Genomic DNA, 14472 nt, shown 5'->3' on the forward strand with positions numbered 1-14472 from the left:
TCACGAGGGTGGGGGCGCCCCCCTTAGGGCGCGCCCCCTGCCTCGTGGGCCCCCTGTTGCTCCACCGACGTACTCCTTCCTCCTATATATACCTACCTACCCCCAAATGATCAGATACGGAGCCAAAAACCTAATTCCACCGCCGCAACTTTCTGTATCCACGAGATCCCATCTTGGGGCCTGTTCCGGAGCTCCGCCGGAGAGGGCCGTCATCACGGAGGGCTTCTACATCATCATAGCCCCTCCGATGAAGTGTGAGTAGTTTACCTCAGACCTTCGGGTCCATAGTTAGTAGCTAGATGGCTTCTTCTCTCTTTTTGGATCTCAATACAAAGTTCTCCCCCTCTCTTGTGGAGATCTATTCGATGTAATCTTCTTTTTGCAGTGTGTTTGTTGAGATCGATGAATTGTGGGTTTATGATCAAGTCTATCTATGAATAATATTTGAATCTTCTCTGAATTCTTTTATGTGTGATTGGTTATCTTTGCAAGTCTCTTCGAATTATCAGTTTGGTTTGGCCTACTAGATTGGTTTTTCTTGCCATGGGAGAAGTGCTTAGCTTTCGGTTCGATATTGCGATGTCCTTTCCCAATGACAGAAGGGGCAGCAAGGCACGTATTGCATCGTTGCCATTGAGGATAACAAGATGGGTTTTTTAACATATTGCATGAAACTATCCCTCTACATCATGTCATCTTTCTTAAGGCGTTACTCTATTTTTAACTTAATACTCTAGATGCATGCTGGATAGCGGCCGATGAGTGGAGTAATAGTAGTATATGCAGGCAGGAGTCGGTCTACTTGTCTAGGACGTGATGCATATATACATGATCATGCCTAGATATTCTCATAACTATGCTCAATTCTGGCAATTGCTCAATAGTAATTTGTTCACTCACCATAGAATACTTATGCTCTTGAGAGAAGCCACTAGTGAAACCTATGGCCCCCGGGTCTATTCTCATCATATCAATCTCCATCACTTTAATCTTGCTTTGCTTTTTACTTTTCCTTTTACTTTTCACTTTGCATCTCTATATCAAAAATACCAAAAATATTATCTATCATCTCTATCAGATCTCACTCTCGTAAGTGACCGTGAAGGGATTGACAACCCCTAATCGTGTTGGTTGCGTTGAGCTATTGTTTTGTGTAGGTACGAGAGACTTGCGCGTGGCCTCCTACTGGATTGATACCTTGGTTCTCAAAAACTGAGGGAAATACTTACGCTACTTTGCTGCATCATCCTCTCCTCTTCGGGGAAAACCAACGCAGTACTCAAGAGGTAGCAGTATTTCCCATCGTGAATTTGATTGATATCCTGGAAGAGCTCAAAATGTTGATGATGATCACGACAATTTTGTCGAGAGGCTCCACAAAGAAGCAATCGAATAGTGACTGCTCAAGCAGAAGGACCGATGCAGCAAAAGATTATTGGAACTACGGATACAACACCAACTAGGAATCAAGCTTTCCGTTCAAGGTGAAACAATAAGACAATGAAGATCGACATATATAAGCTTAGCTCATCGTCGAAAGTTGTGCTCCGGGAAGAAGGACCAGGTAGCACAGTTAAAAGTTTGCACGATAATGATATAGTCGATAAGGCTAGGAAAGACTTGAAGGATTATTAAACTCGTAAGCAACAAGAATTACTTAGAGTTATTGAATCGGAGTGCGGAATCGATTCACTTATCGGTGTTCTCGAGTAACTAATAACTCAGAACCTGGGGGGTCCGAGATCGGTGAGAAGCAATACTAGATGAAGACTCGCAGGAAGCAACACAGTTCTCGAGATACCAGAGGTTAATACTCGAGGAAGATCAAAAATAGAGGTTGCGGAGATGTATCGATCAACAAAAGACAAGTGCTTTAACTTGTGTGAGAAATGGAATCAAGGAGAAAATGTGGTCGGGACCACGATTGCAAATGATCAATACATAGGTACCAGATGATTTCATATCAAGGAAATAGTTATTATTACAAGAAGCTTCTATGATAGGATCTACATCGCGTCCATGGGCATGAACACAAAGTTCAAGGTCGACTCCCACTTCTTTAATGCATAACCTTTCATTCACTTCTCGCCTTGAACAAAGTTGTGGTGTTGAAATTTTATCTGTCATAACACCAGTAGAGTATGACCCATAGTAGTTTCCGGGTTCACACAGATTAGAAAAAGGCATATGTCCAACCCATCGGGGCCTCTTAGGAACATATACCACAAACTTCAGGAGTAATTATCACCAACTCGAAAGTAGAGCATGGTTGACAAAGCAGAGGATACAATTTACCAAAGGCATTATATACCCGTGGAAAGGCTCATAAGGTTATTGAATATGAAGTACGATGTCGGATGAAATCCAACAATGGATCGGGCGATCCACAACGGAGCTGATGTGAGTATCGGTACTCAATCAGAGGAAGAAAGAATGCACGGGCATCATATTATAGAACCAAAACAAAGGATCAGAAGCAGACGCTCTGATCAAGGATGGATAAGTTGGATAGACCAGAGGCACAATTGTCGACAAATAGTTTGGTCGAGAACCAGCTCATGTTCAAAATGACGTCTGAGCCGGAAAGATAATTTAGAAGGGTTGATAGATGATTGTGTGCATTTGCACACATGTTGAATCAATAGGATCAAAATGACGGTGTCAAAAGATACTAGTGAATATTGCTAGTGATATGTGAGCATCCATAATGTAAGCATACAAGTATTTGCACAACAATAGTTTGAAGAGGATGCTCAGAAGGCCGGATAGTATTTCAGAGTATCTTATGAAGCATACGAACAACTGGGGATGAACAGATACTCAATAAGTGCGAGGAATTTTCAATAGGGGTATTCATGTGGTAAAGAACTGCAAGGCAGTAAGCTTAAAGGATTTTCGGAACAACGAAGAGCAATTTAGGGAATCTTGTACTAACAAGAGCAACTGAGGATGAAGGTATGAACGATAATTGTAGGTAGTTATCCATAAGGGTATATCGGTGGTAGGGGATTGTAAAGTCGGTGGGCACAAGGGTCTTGGGAAAACCTCAGAGAGTATCTTCGGAATCTTCTGGTGTAGCCGGCAATCATCTGGATTGAAGGGGCTCTCCGGGACAACGTATTTTCGAGATCCTAAAATTAGATTTTTAGTAAATTCATTAAACCCGAATAGAAAAGAGATCAGAGTCCCAGAGTATAGGTCGAGGAATAAAAGATCCTACTACCACCCAATGGCGACGTGGGCCCGTAAGCCACACAGCCATGTTAGTAAAAGTTTTTCAATGACTAGACTCAACTTTGGCCAAGGAGTGTGGAAGGGGGATTCCTACAAGCAGTCGGCTCTGATACCAACTTGTGACGCCCCTGATTCAATCGTACACTAATCATGCACACAAATGTGTATGATCAAGATCAGGGACTCACGGGAAGATGTCACAACACAACTCTAAAACATAAATAAGTCATACAAGCATCATAATACAAGCCAGGGGCCTCAAGGGCTCGAATACAAGTGCTCGATCATAGACGAGTCAGCGGAAGCAACAATATCTGAGTACAGACATAAGTAAACAAGTTTGCCTTAAGAAGGCTAGCACAAACTGCGATACAGATCGAAAGAGGCCGCAGGCCTCCTGCCTGGGATCCTCCTAAACTACTCCTGGTTGTCGTCAGCAACTTGAACGTAGTAGTAGGCACCTCCGGTGTAGTAGGAGTCGTCGTCGACGATGGCGTCAGGCTCCTGGGCTCCAGCATATGGTTGCGACAACCAGGTAGAAGGGAAAGAGGGAAAAGAGGGAGAAAAGCAACCGTGAGTACTCATCCAAAGTACTCGCAAGTAAGGATCTACACTACATATGCATGGGTATATGTGTAAAGGGGCTATATCGGTGGACTGAACTGCAGAATGTCAGAATAAGAGGGGGATAGCTAGTCATGTCGAAGACTACGCTTCTGGAAGCCTCCATCTTGCAGCATGTAGAAGAGAGTAGATGGTAAGTTCACCAAGTAGCATTGCATAGCATAAACCTACCGGGCGATCCTCCCCTTGCCGCCCTGTGTGAGAGCGATCACCGGATTATATCTGGCACTTGGAAGGGTGTGTTTTATTAAGTATCCGGTTCTAGTTGTCATAAGGTCAAGGTACAACTCCGGGTCGTCCTGTTACCGAGGATCACGGCTATTCGAATAGATAAACTTCCCTGCAGGGGTGCACCAACATAACCCAACACGCTCGATCCCATTTGGCCGGACACACTTTCCTGGGTCATGCCCGGCCTCAAAAGATCAACACGTCGCAGCCCCACCTAGGCACAACAGAGAGGTCAGCACGCCGGTCTAAATCCTATGGCGCAGGGGTCTGGGCCCATCGCCCATTGCACACCTGCAAGTTGCGTACGCGGCCGGAAGCAGACCTAGCCTAGCAGGCGTTCCAGTCCAATCCGACGCGGCCGCTCAATCGCTGACGTCAAGAAGGCTTCGGCTGATACCACGACGTCGAGTGCCCATAACTGTTCCCGCATAGTTGGTTAGTGCGTATAGGCCAGTGGCCAGACTCAGATCAAATACCAAGATCTCGTTAAGCGTGTTATTTTGAAGTAACCGCTAACGCCGACCAGGGCCAGGCCCACCTCTCTCCTAGGTGGTCTCAACCTGCCCTGTCGCTCCGCCATAAGGTAACAGTCGGGGGCCGTCGGGTACCCAGGCCCACCTCTATCGGGATGGAGCCACCTGCCCCTTCAGCGCCCATCTCCGAACAGTATCATAAGTAATGTAACCGTATAAAGTATATAGCATATGCCCGTGATCACCTCCCGAAGTGATCACGGCCCAGTAGTATAGCATGGCAGACGGACAAGAGTGTAGGGCCACTGATGGAACACTAGCATCCTATACTAAGCATTAGGATAGCAGGTAAAGGTATCAACAATTGTAGCAACAATGACAGGCTATGCAGCAGAATAGGATTAACTGAAAGCAGTAACATGCTACACTACTCTAATGCAAGCAGTAGAGAGAAGGAATAGGCGATATCTGGTGATCAAGGGGGGGGGGGGGGCTTGCCTGATTGCTCTGGCAAGGAGGGGTCGTCAACACCGTAGTCGTACTGGGTAGCAGCGGCGTCGGTCTCGGTGTCTAGCGAGAGAAGAGGGGCAAGAAACAATAAATACAATGCAAACAAATGCATGACGATGCATGACATGACAAAGCGTGATGCTAGGTGTGCCCAATCGCGGTAGTAGGTGATACCGGCAAAGGGGGGGGGGACATCCGGGAAAGTATTCCTGGTGTTTTGCGTTTTCGGACAGATGAACCGGAGGGGAAAGTTGCGAGTTTGATATGTTAGGGATGTGTGGCGGACGAACGGGCTGCGTATCCGGATTCGTCTCGTCATTCTGAGCGACTTTCATGTACAAAGTATTTTCATCTGAGTTACGGATTATTTTATATTAAATTTTAAAGATTTAATTTATTTTTAGAATAACAGAATTAATTTAATTATAAAATGTAATTATGACGTCAGCATGATGTCAGGGTGATGTCAGCAGTCAACTAGTCAGTTGACCTAGTCAAACTGACGTGTGGGTCCCATTCGTCATTATCTCAGACTAACTAAACATGTTAATTAGGCTAACTAAGTGATTAGGTTAATTCATTTTAATTAGATTAGTTAAACATGATTAATTAACTTAATTAACTCATTAATTAATTAATTACTAATTTATTTATTTTAACTTTTTCTTTAAAATGGTTATGGGGGTGGGGGCCCCCTTGTCACAGGGCCAGAAAACTCTAAGTTGTTTTAATTTGCTAACTTAACAGTGGGGGTCCATGTCAGTTGCCCAATCAAACTAATTAAACCATCAATTTAACCTAAGCTAATTAGCCCTAATTAAACAAGGGCCATGACCATCGTGATGGACAGAGTCAGCGGCGAGCGCGGGGGTGCGCGAGCGGGCTGAGGGTCCAGTGACGCGGGGCACGCGTGGACAAGTGCATCTGGGAGCGCGGTGAGGAGCTGGGCACGGCCACAAGCAGCAGCAGCCGGCAGCAACGGCACCGGTGGCAAGAGGCAGCAGTAGTAACGCAGCAGGAGAGCAGCCGAAGCGGATGCGGACGACAACAGGCGCGACATAGGCGCAGTCACGCACGGGCGGTAGTGTGTAGGGTCGTCACGGGCAGGTGCGGACGGGCACCGGGCCCGGCGGTTGCGGGCTGCGGCGAGTGGGGCGAACAGGGGGCGCAGGCGGAGCGCACGGCGAACGCGAGGGGCGAAGCCCCGGGGGGGCCACAGCGGAGCAGGGAGGCGCGGTGGTCGGCGTGCGACAGAGGAGAGACGGAGGGGGTTCCTCACCCTACGTTGCAGGGGATCGGGCGGCGAGGGTCGATGGCGCTCGTTGGGGAGGAGGATGGGGACGAGCGACGGAGACGGGGAGCGGTCCGACGACGATGTGGCGGGGCGTCAGGGATTGACGATGGAGAGGACGACGGCGATGGCGTAGACGAGCGGCGAGGGGCCCCGACGGGCGTTGTCAGGGGCGATGGGGAACATCGTCGAGGGAGGTTTCATCCCCGATCCAGATCTGGATCGGGGGAGAGGGGAGGAGGGGCGTGGGGAGCGAGTGGGGGAGTGGGTGCGATGGGCTAGGGTTTCCCGTCGGTGGGGGAAGTTATGGGGACTAAGGGGGCGGCCCAGGCCTGGTGGGCCGGCTGGGCGGCCTGGTGGCCTGCCGGGCCAAAGGCCAGTGAGGGGGTCCTTTTTCATTTTTGTTTTATCTTTTACCTTTTTTATTTTCTTTTCTATTTTAATTTTATTTCCCAAATTGTTTTAGTTTGGTAAAATATTCAATTAGCACCTAATATTGTAACATTAATTATACCACTGCCACAATAACTTTGGCACCTAGCTAAAATAGTTTAGTATTTTGTAAAATATATTAGAAGTATAACTAATTGTTTTGCTGTTGTTTTAATCACTTTAGGGTATTTCATTATTTTATAAAGATGTTGTTTCTCCACCAATAATATCCATGATTTATTTGTCACATTAAGAACATCTTAGTTTTGAATTTTGAAAACTTTATTTGTTTGACTTGATTTTAAATTTGAAATTTGAACGGGATTTGAATCATCGCAAGATTAACAATAGTAATCGTGGTGACGTGGCATCATTAGCGGAGGGTTACTGTAGCGTAACTATCCGGGTGTCGCAGTAGCTTTTTTTTGCTTTTTTGTGTGAAATGAAATAATCTTGTACTGCAATCATGTCTGACAATGTCTGTCTAAGGACCCCTATATGTCGAACATGATTATTGTTTAACCACTAGAATATCTATGCCCCGGTTGCGACGCATGAGCATTGTTAACCTTGTAGTTGTTATGATATTTTTATATGTGGAAACAAAATCATGTCGAGGAGACCGAAGGAGGGTCAAAAGCTCTACCGAACCCTAGCAACCTCCACACTCAAACTCTCCACCACCGTTGCTTTCTCCCCTCTTCCCCCCGCTCTGATCCAGCCGTCCCGTGACTCTGCCCCATTCGATAGGTGGTGGCGAGGGTGAATGTCTTTCTAGAGATCGATATGGTGGTGGGTTTGCTGTAAAAAAAGTGGTGGGGTTTTCTCCTTTGGTGGTGCGACCCGCAAAAGTCCTCTTCTAGGATGGCAGCCATTACACATAGGCGGTGGGTAGCGTTTCGGCCATGTGGACGGTGGCGACTAGGGTCAATCTCTTTCCAGATATCGATATGGGGTTGGGCCCGCTACCAAAAGAGTGTTGTGGTTTTCTTCTCTGGTTTGTAGTAATACGCGAAAGTCCTCTTCTAGGGCGGCAACCATTGGCACAAAGGTGGTGTGAAGCATTTCGGCCGTGTGGATAGTGGCGGCAAGGTTCGGTCTCCTTTTAGAGATCAAGATGGTGCTGGGCCCGCTAGCAGAAGAGTGGTGGGTTTTTCTTCTCTGGTGGTTTAACGACCTACAAAAGTCCTCTCCTAGGCCCACATCAATTTGCACACATGCGGTGGGCATTGTTTTACCATGTGGACAATCGAGGTGAGGGTCAATCTTCTTCCATATATTGAGATGGTGGTGGGCCCACTACCAAAGACCGGTGGAGTTTTCTTCCCTGGTGGTGTAACAACACATTAAAGTCTTCTTGTAGGGCGGCAGGCATTGGCACACAGACGGGTGGGCAACTTTTGAGCCATGCGGATGGTGGGGTGTCACATAATTGTGTCATGGTAACAACCAGTGTGGATAATAGGGGTGTCATAGGTGGCAGTTCGACAGCGCCGCTCGAGCATGCTATGTCAAACCATTATTATCTCTTTACTCACCGGAACCAATGGATATAATTCAACGCTTACCATGTAGGTTAGCCATGTTTGCTAACCATCACTATACATTAGTGAAATCTTCCATGCTACATGGAAACATTTTTTTGATTTTAAGAACCATTACTACAAGGTAGTCGTTAACCATGTTCAGATAATTTTGTGCACAAAAACGATCTTCTTTGGAAGGACCGCTGGCTTACGGATAAGGTGACGCTTTGTCCGAGTAGGAATGACTAAGTATAGCGTGACTGCATAATGCATGGCAATGATTTGTGACTATCATTGTAGACTCTTAGTCGTGTCGCTGGAGCATGCACGCTGCAATCAAGTAGTGGTGATTTGTCTTCTCCCCGGTTCATCGACAAGGCTTGGACTGTTGAATGTCTGATGACATAATTAGGTTAGATGTCGACATTGTTTTTTTAAGATCTAGGATGATTAGTACATGATCCAGAGGACTTTTCGTGGTGGCATGTGAGGACCATCTTCAATGGACATCCTGGCAGATTCAGACAAAGTCACGGGTGACGCAACTCTTTGACGACAATGGCGCAATCACGTAGCTTGTTGAAGGTTTGGCGTGAAAGAATGGTGACATTTCATAGGTTCCTTTTTTTTCACCTTTGTCATGGATATGTCATTTGTTATCCACTCCATGTACGCATGATGCTCTGACCTCGTTGTCTTGCATGTATCTTCTATATTTAAATTGCTAGCTCTCTACTAACATATTTCTATTAACATGCACATATGCCATCTCAGCATGCAAACATGCATGAAAAATGCCAATCTCAACATGTAAATACGCAGTCACTTCAGTGTCATCCGATAAAAACAAGCAAATATGCATGAGAAAAGACTCAACTCGATAATTAAATATGGTAAATCATATGTATTTCAAACTCCAGTTCTTATATTTTAATTTAATTAATATTTCACACAACTAAATCTATTAAAAATGTCATATTTGAAATTTGACTTCTTATTTTATCAACTCAATAATTAAACATAGTAAACCATGTGTATTTCAAATTTTAGTTCTCACATCATAATTTAAATTTTCTATTTCATACAATTAAATTAACTTAAAACTTTTGTTCCATACAAATAAATCAATCAAAATACATTCCCATCAGTTTTCACTGTGACGCGTGGGGTATCATCTAGTTTGTAATAAAACCATAGATGCATCTAAGAATGCAAGGATAAGGAAAAATAAGAAGTTTCCGCCAAATAAAAAAGAAAATTAAGAAGAAAAGGAAAACATAACAAGAGGGGAGGAGCAGTGGGCGCTAAATAAAGAAAAGGGGACGGCCCATGTGGCCAGGTTTGGGCGCTAGGGTTTGCAGCGGACGGGCAGAGAGACGGGCCGTCCGTAGCAAAGCCCCAACGGCAACCGTGTGTTGTTTGTTGGAGAGGCATGAGTAGATGTTCCCTCCGCCGCCGCCGAGCCAGTCCATTCCCCTTCTTCCCACTCCCACTCCCCCCACTTCTTCTTCCGCCATCTATCTTGCCGGAGGGCATTCCGTCTCCGTCTCCGTCTCCGTCTCGTGTTTGTTCGTGAATCCGGTTCCGACTACAACCTGATTCTTGGACCTCACCCCTCCTCTCATCTCAGTAAATACCAGTAGCACTCCTCCCTAGGAGTACGCCTGTGTGAGATACCACAAGATCCACCATGTCGCTCAAACCCTATCGCGAAGAATCACTTCGTCCGCCGGCCATGGAAGATGCGGCGGCGACAAAGTGGGACTGGGCGGAAGTCCTCCTCGACCACGTCGCGTACATGGTCGACAAGAAAAACCACACTTCCGCCCACTGTCGATTCACCAGGAACCTGGACGGCAAGGAGGTGGACGTGCAGGTCACATTCTGCTTCGCCCAGCCGCCTCGCGTCTCCCATTTCTGCTGCCACGCCTTTTTCCCCGACGACCACGGCGAAGAAGACGCCTGCCTGTTCTTCCGCGAGCCTTACGTGTTCGCCACGGACGGTAACCTCGCCCTCATCACCCTCTGCATCGGGCTCGGCCGTCCCTCCCCCTTCGACACCAAGAAGAGCAAATACGAATACCTCGTCTACAAGGCAGCATCCTCACCAGCGGGGGAGCCGGAGCTCACCCGGCTCACGAAGTTCCCTCCCGAAATGTTGCCGACTACGGGATGCGACCGCATCCCTTCCAGTGCGATCGGTGTCGTGCGGTACCGCAGCAACATTTCCACCCATGCTCACCCCTCCGTCGCCGCCAATTCAGACGCTCTCACCAAGGATGATGCTTGTGATGCCTACAGAGTCGCAGCTCTTGCCTACGACTACTTCCACGACTCTAGCAATAGCCCATATGGTCCATACTACTTGTGCACCTACGACTCCATGGACAAGGTTTGGATCCGCAAGCCAGCTGCTATTCCACAGCCGCCGCTGCCATCCGACTATATATGCGACATCGACATGGTCATTGCCATCGGAGGTGGCATCATGGGCTGGGTCGACCTCTGGAATGGCATGCTCCTCTCTGACGTGCTCGCAGACCACACACCCTGCAGACCGCTCCGCTATGTCTCCCTTCCAAAGCCGACGCAGCCGCCAAATTGGCTGCCTCTTGCCGTTGACATTGGATGCAACTTTCGGGACATTGTCCTTGTCAAAGAGACTGGCATCATCAGGTTCGTCGACCTACAGGTCCACGCCGACCCCAGCATCCCTTGCTCACAAACCCCTTGTGGCTGGACGGTGCTCACATGGACCTTGGAGGGGTTCCACGAGGGTTTGGATTTGGAAACCCTGGGTGATTTGCATTTCCAGCCGGAGCTCGAACTCCATTCTAGTGATATCTCTGGCTACAACTTGCCCCAGTCTCTCTTTGTCTCCAACCCCATTCTCAGCTCCAACACAGATGGCGTCTTGTACCTCAGGACAAATGTGAGCAGTGCAACTAACAGGAACTCGCGGGTGATCGCAGTTGACATCAAGCAAAAGCTGCTGCTGGATGTGCAGGAATTTGATATGCAAAGACCCAACAACTACATATGTACTGGCGTCTCCAGCTATCTCAAGCCTCCAAGTACCGTACCATCGCCGCCCCGTTAATGGTAAATATGCATCGGTATGCCCCCTTGTTCAAATTCGTTTGAGATGTAGACCATGACATGAGTTGTAGTTTTATCATCCGAGGACAATCTGATGATTCAAAACTGGCGCATTTAACTTGGCGGCCATAAGATTCCCTATTAACAAATTTCCTTTTCTTAATGGATGTTACTACTACATCTATCTCTCCGTCCGAAAATACTTGTCATCAAAATAGACAAAAATGAATGTATCTAGAACTAAAATACATCTAGATACATCCCCTTTTATTCATTTTGATGACAAGTATTCCCGGACGGAGGGAGTACTAACCCGGGTCGGTGTTAAAAAAAACCCTACTCCAGGCCGCTCCAATGTTTATATAGCACTAAAACATGGTTAGCACATTCCCCACCCACCACGCCGCTAATTACTCTTACCCTCGCATCGCACGGCCCCCCATGCCTCAAACCGCCCCATCGCGTTCCCCGGTGCCTCTCAGCCCCCACTCCTTCCCCGACGCTGATCCACCACCCCTGCGCCTCCAAACCGTGCCATGCTAGCACATTGCCGGAAAAAATTGGAATCCTTGTTCACCACTCACCGCCCCTTGGTCATCTGCCACCACAAGGGTCTGCGCCGCTTCGACTCCGGCTGTCTGATGCACAGAACCACGAGCCCCCGCTACTGATGCGCCCTGTCCTATCTCTTAGTGCTGTCGACGTGCCGATGCCAAGGCTGGGGCGGCCGCCGACGCGCCTGTCTTCTCGGCGTTGCCCAAGCCTGTGACGGACTGGCGCCATGGCCGCCGCAACTCTCCCTATTGCATCGTTGAGGTCACCAATCACAAATCAATCAGGTGAACCTTTAATACTGCACTTTGGGCTGGGTCGGATCTTTTTGGTCTGCAATTTCGTCTACCAGCCAATCATTCTTCGGTTACTAGAAACATTTTTTTAGGCAAGAAGAAAGTACTATCCCAGTTCGTCCTATGTGTGTTCTCTAGCCCTCATTCAGATTGCTTGATTGAACAAGAATCAGTTCCTATTTCTGGTGGACAGACAGATCAGTGTACTAGCAGATTACTAGCAGACGTAACTGTTGCTAGAACAAGAATGCAGTGCCCATTTACCTTCAGGTTTTACCTCCCTTTTTTTGTTGTGTTTTGCTGGTTGTATGTTTTGCTCCAATTTGGCATTCTCCTTAGCACAAAACAACACGCAATTGGGTGCTTGTTCAAACAACACTTCTTTTGTAGAATTGAAAGCTGCTTGAAATGCACACCAAAATATTGATTATCTTATCATGTGATCTGGAGCATGAAAATTATTCCAATATACTGCTAGATGAGGAAATGAGACATATTGTAAGAATGTGTTTGTTTATATCTGTATAGTTACAATGAGATTCATGTTTAGACCAAGGCAAATTTAGAATTTCACCACATGCACAAGTTTGACAGGCTGAGAAATTTGAATTCACTAACCCTCATAAAAGTGTCTGTTCAGTGGGCCTCGTAGCTTCATGGAGTTTTTTCTCTGGAAACACTTGTTAATATTTGATCCTTGATAGTGATGTTATTTTGTTCCTATGTTGGACATGTCAGAAAAGCTTTTTAGACAAGAAACATTATCACTGTCTGATATAGTTACAAATAAATCTTTACCAAAATACATTTTTTCTTGTAGGTACCACTAGCTAATGGCAATGGTTTGCTCTGCTTGTAGCTGAGATGCCAATATTTTGTTTTTTTTCTTACCCCATAGATTTGTCACCTACAATTAGGGCACACATGGATTGCCGTTTCACGAATGTATTAAAAGGGGCACTTGTAAAATCCAGGCGGAAAGGAAACGAGAGTGAAAGGCATGATATTTTCCCCCGGTGGATCTGAACAAAGCTGCCCATTTTTTTTGGATCTGAACGACCAACCAAGTAGTTGTTTCCCAGCCACACCTAATAATTTTACAGGTGTACATCTTATGCTTGGAAATTGCTGCAAAACAGTAATCCAAGCGTGGCCTTAGGTAAATATTGTGTTGCACATTGCCCAGCATTAATATACCTCTATATGTCTTACAAATATAAGACTGTTTTATTGATCAGTCTTGCACCTAATGGGACAGGTTAAGGAGGAGGAAAAGGAGGCAGAGGCGCCTAAAGAGAAGGTTGACATGAAGAAGGTCCCAGAGCATGTCCGGGAGATGCAGGAGGCTCTTGCGAAGAGGCAGGAAGTGGAGGAAGAATAAGGTATGAGAAAAGAGGGAGAGCAGCGTTTGAGAAAGACGAGAGGAAGGCAGAGGAAGCAACGAAGAGGAAGGTAAAGGAGAAGTTGCTCAAGAAGAAGTTGGGAGGGTAAACGCCTTGTAGTTGCATTCTGAGTTGTGAGAATTTAGAAATTTCCAATGCCTTACAAGTAGGCTTTTCGTTACATTGTTTCCATGAATTATTGGATGATAGTCTTCCTCTTGGTAAGATCATGATCATACACGAAAAATATGAGATGGATACATGGAGTTCTGTGGGTAACATGAATTACATTGCCTTCTCTTTTTTCCAGCTTTTTGTTTGGAATAAATATTCAATACAACCATTGCGCAAGTATACTGAGCAACAGATCAGCTTCTAAAGCATTCGTCAATTTTCCGTACTTAGTATAAAATAGTTCAGCCAGATTTTTTTTCTGAGGTAATTCAGTCAGATGATGATTACATGCGATTAATATCTTGTTGTTCGGGAGTGTTAGAACGGAAACTAGAAACAAGAGCGAAGACAAGTAACGGAACGGTGTCCCTTCATTCATTGATAGAGTGGTTATCTATACAAGTGCAAAGGGCGCGATTAGGGATGCGTGGGTGCGAGTAACCATCGCGTCCGCTGCCAAAGGCAACTCAATGCGGTTCAACAAAAGCAGGGATTATCTCATTAACTAACACGTGGTTAATTAATTGTAACAGGGAGGTTTCGTCTATTTGAACGCATGCTCTATAGTAAGTTGCCATATTCAACGGTACTACAACCTCCGCTATCTTGCTTAATGGGAGACCTGGCCCGTGGCTCCCGTGTCATTGC

At 46.3% G+C, this 14472-nt stretch overlaps 1 protein-coding gene and 1 long non-coding RNA gene across 3 annotated transcripts; one reads left to right on the top strand and one right to left on the bottom strand.

The window, feature by feature from the left end:
* Nucleotides 1–3220: 3220 nt before the first annotated feature.
* Nucleotides 3221–6619, bottom strand: LOC147978687 (uncharacterized). The gene is made up of 3 exons (XR_015599611.1): nucleotides 6352–6619; nucleotides 5061–5132; nucleotides 3221–3738 (listed from the first exon to the last, which is right to left on the bottom strand). It is a non-coding gene; the product is annotated as an uncharacterized LOC147978687 (long non-coding RNA).
* Nucleotides 6620–9763: 3144 nt separating this feature from the next.
* On the top strand, nucleotides 9764–13949 carry LOC147978688 (uncharacterized). 2 transcript variants are annotated; one of them, XR_015618232.1, is made up of 2 exons: nucleotides 9764–13427; nucleotides 13527–13949. XR_015618232.1 is itself a non-coding variant. In XM_087546451.1 (2 exons), exon 1 carries the CDS (start codon nucleotides 10012–10014, stop codon nucleotides 11419–11421), a length of 1410 nt encoding a protein of 469 aa, XP_087402577.1. In that variant the 5' UTR covers nucleotides 9764–10011; the 3' UTR covers nucleotides 11422–11423; nucleotides 13527–13949. The 2 variants fall into 2 exon arrangements, 1 of the variants encoding a protein (XP_087402577.1); XM_087546451.1 differs by having other exon boundaries at nucleotides 9764–11423.
* The last annotated feature ends 523 nt before the right edge of the window (nucleotides 13950–14472 follow it).

This window comes from Triticum urartu, chromosome 3A, assembly GCF_056163025.1.
Source record: "Triticum urartu cultivar PI428250 chromosome 3A, HENAU_Tu73, whole genome shotgun sequence".
In the NCBI taxonomy this organism is placed as follows: domain Eukaryota; kingdom Viridiplantae; phylum Streptophyta; class Magnoliopsida; order Poales; family Poaceae; genus Triticum; species Triticum urartu.

What these genes read in the sequence shown, in the direction of transcription:
- LOC147978688 (XM_087546451.1), top strand. Translation starts at nt 10,012, where the DNA reads ATGTCGCTCAAACCCTATCGCGAAGAATCACTTCGTCCGCCGGCCATG.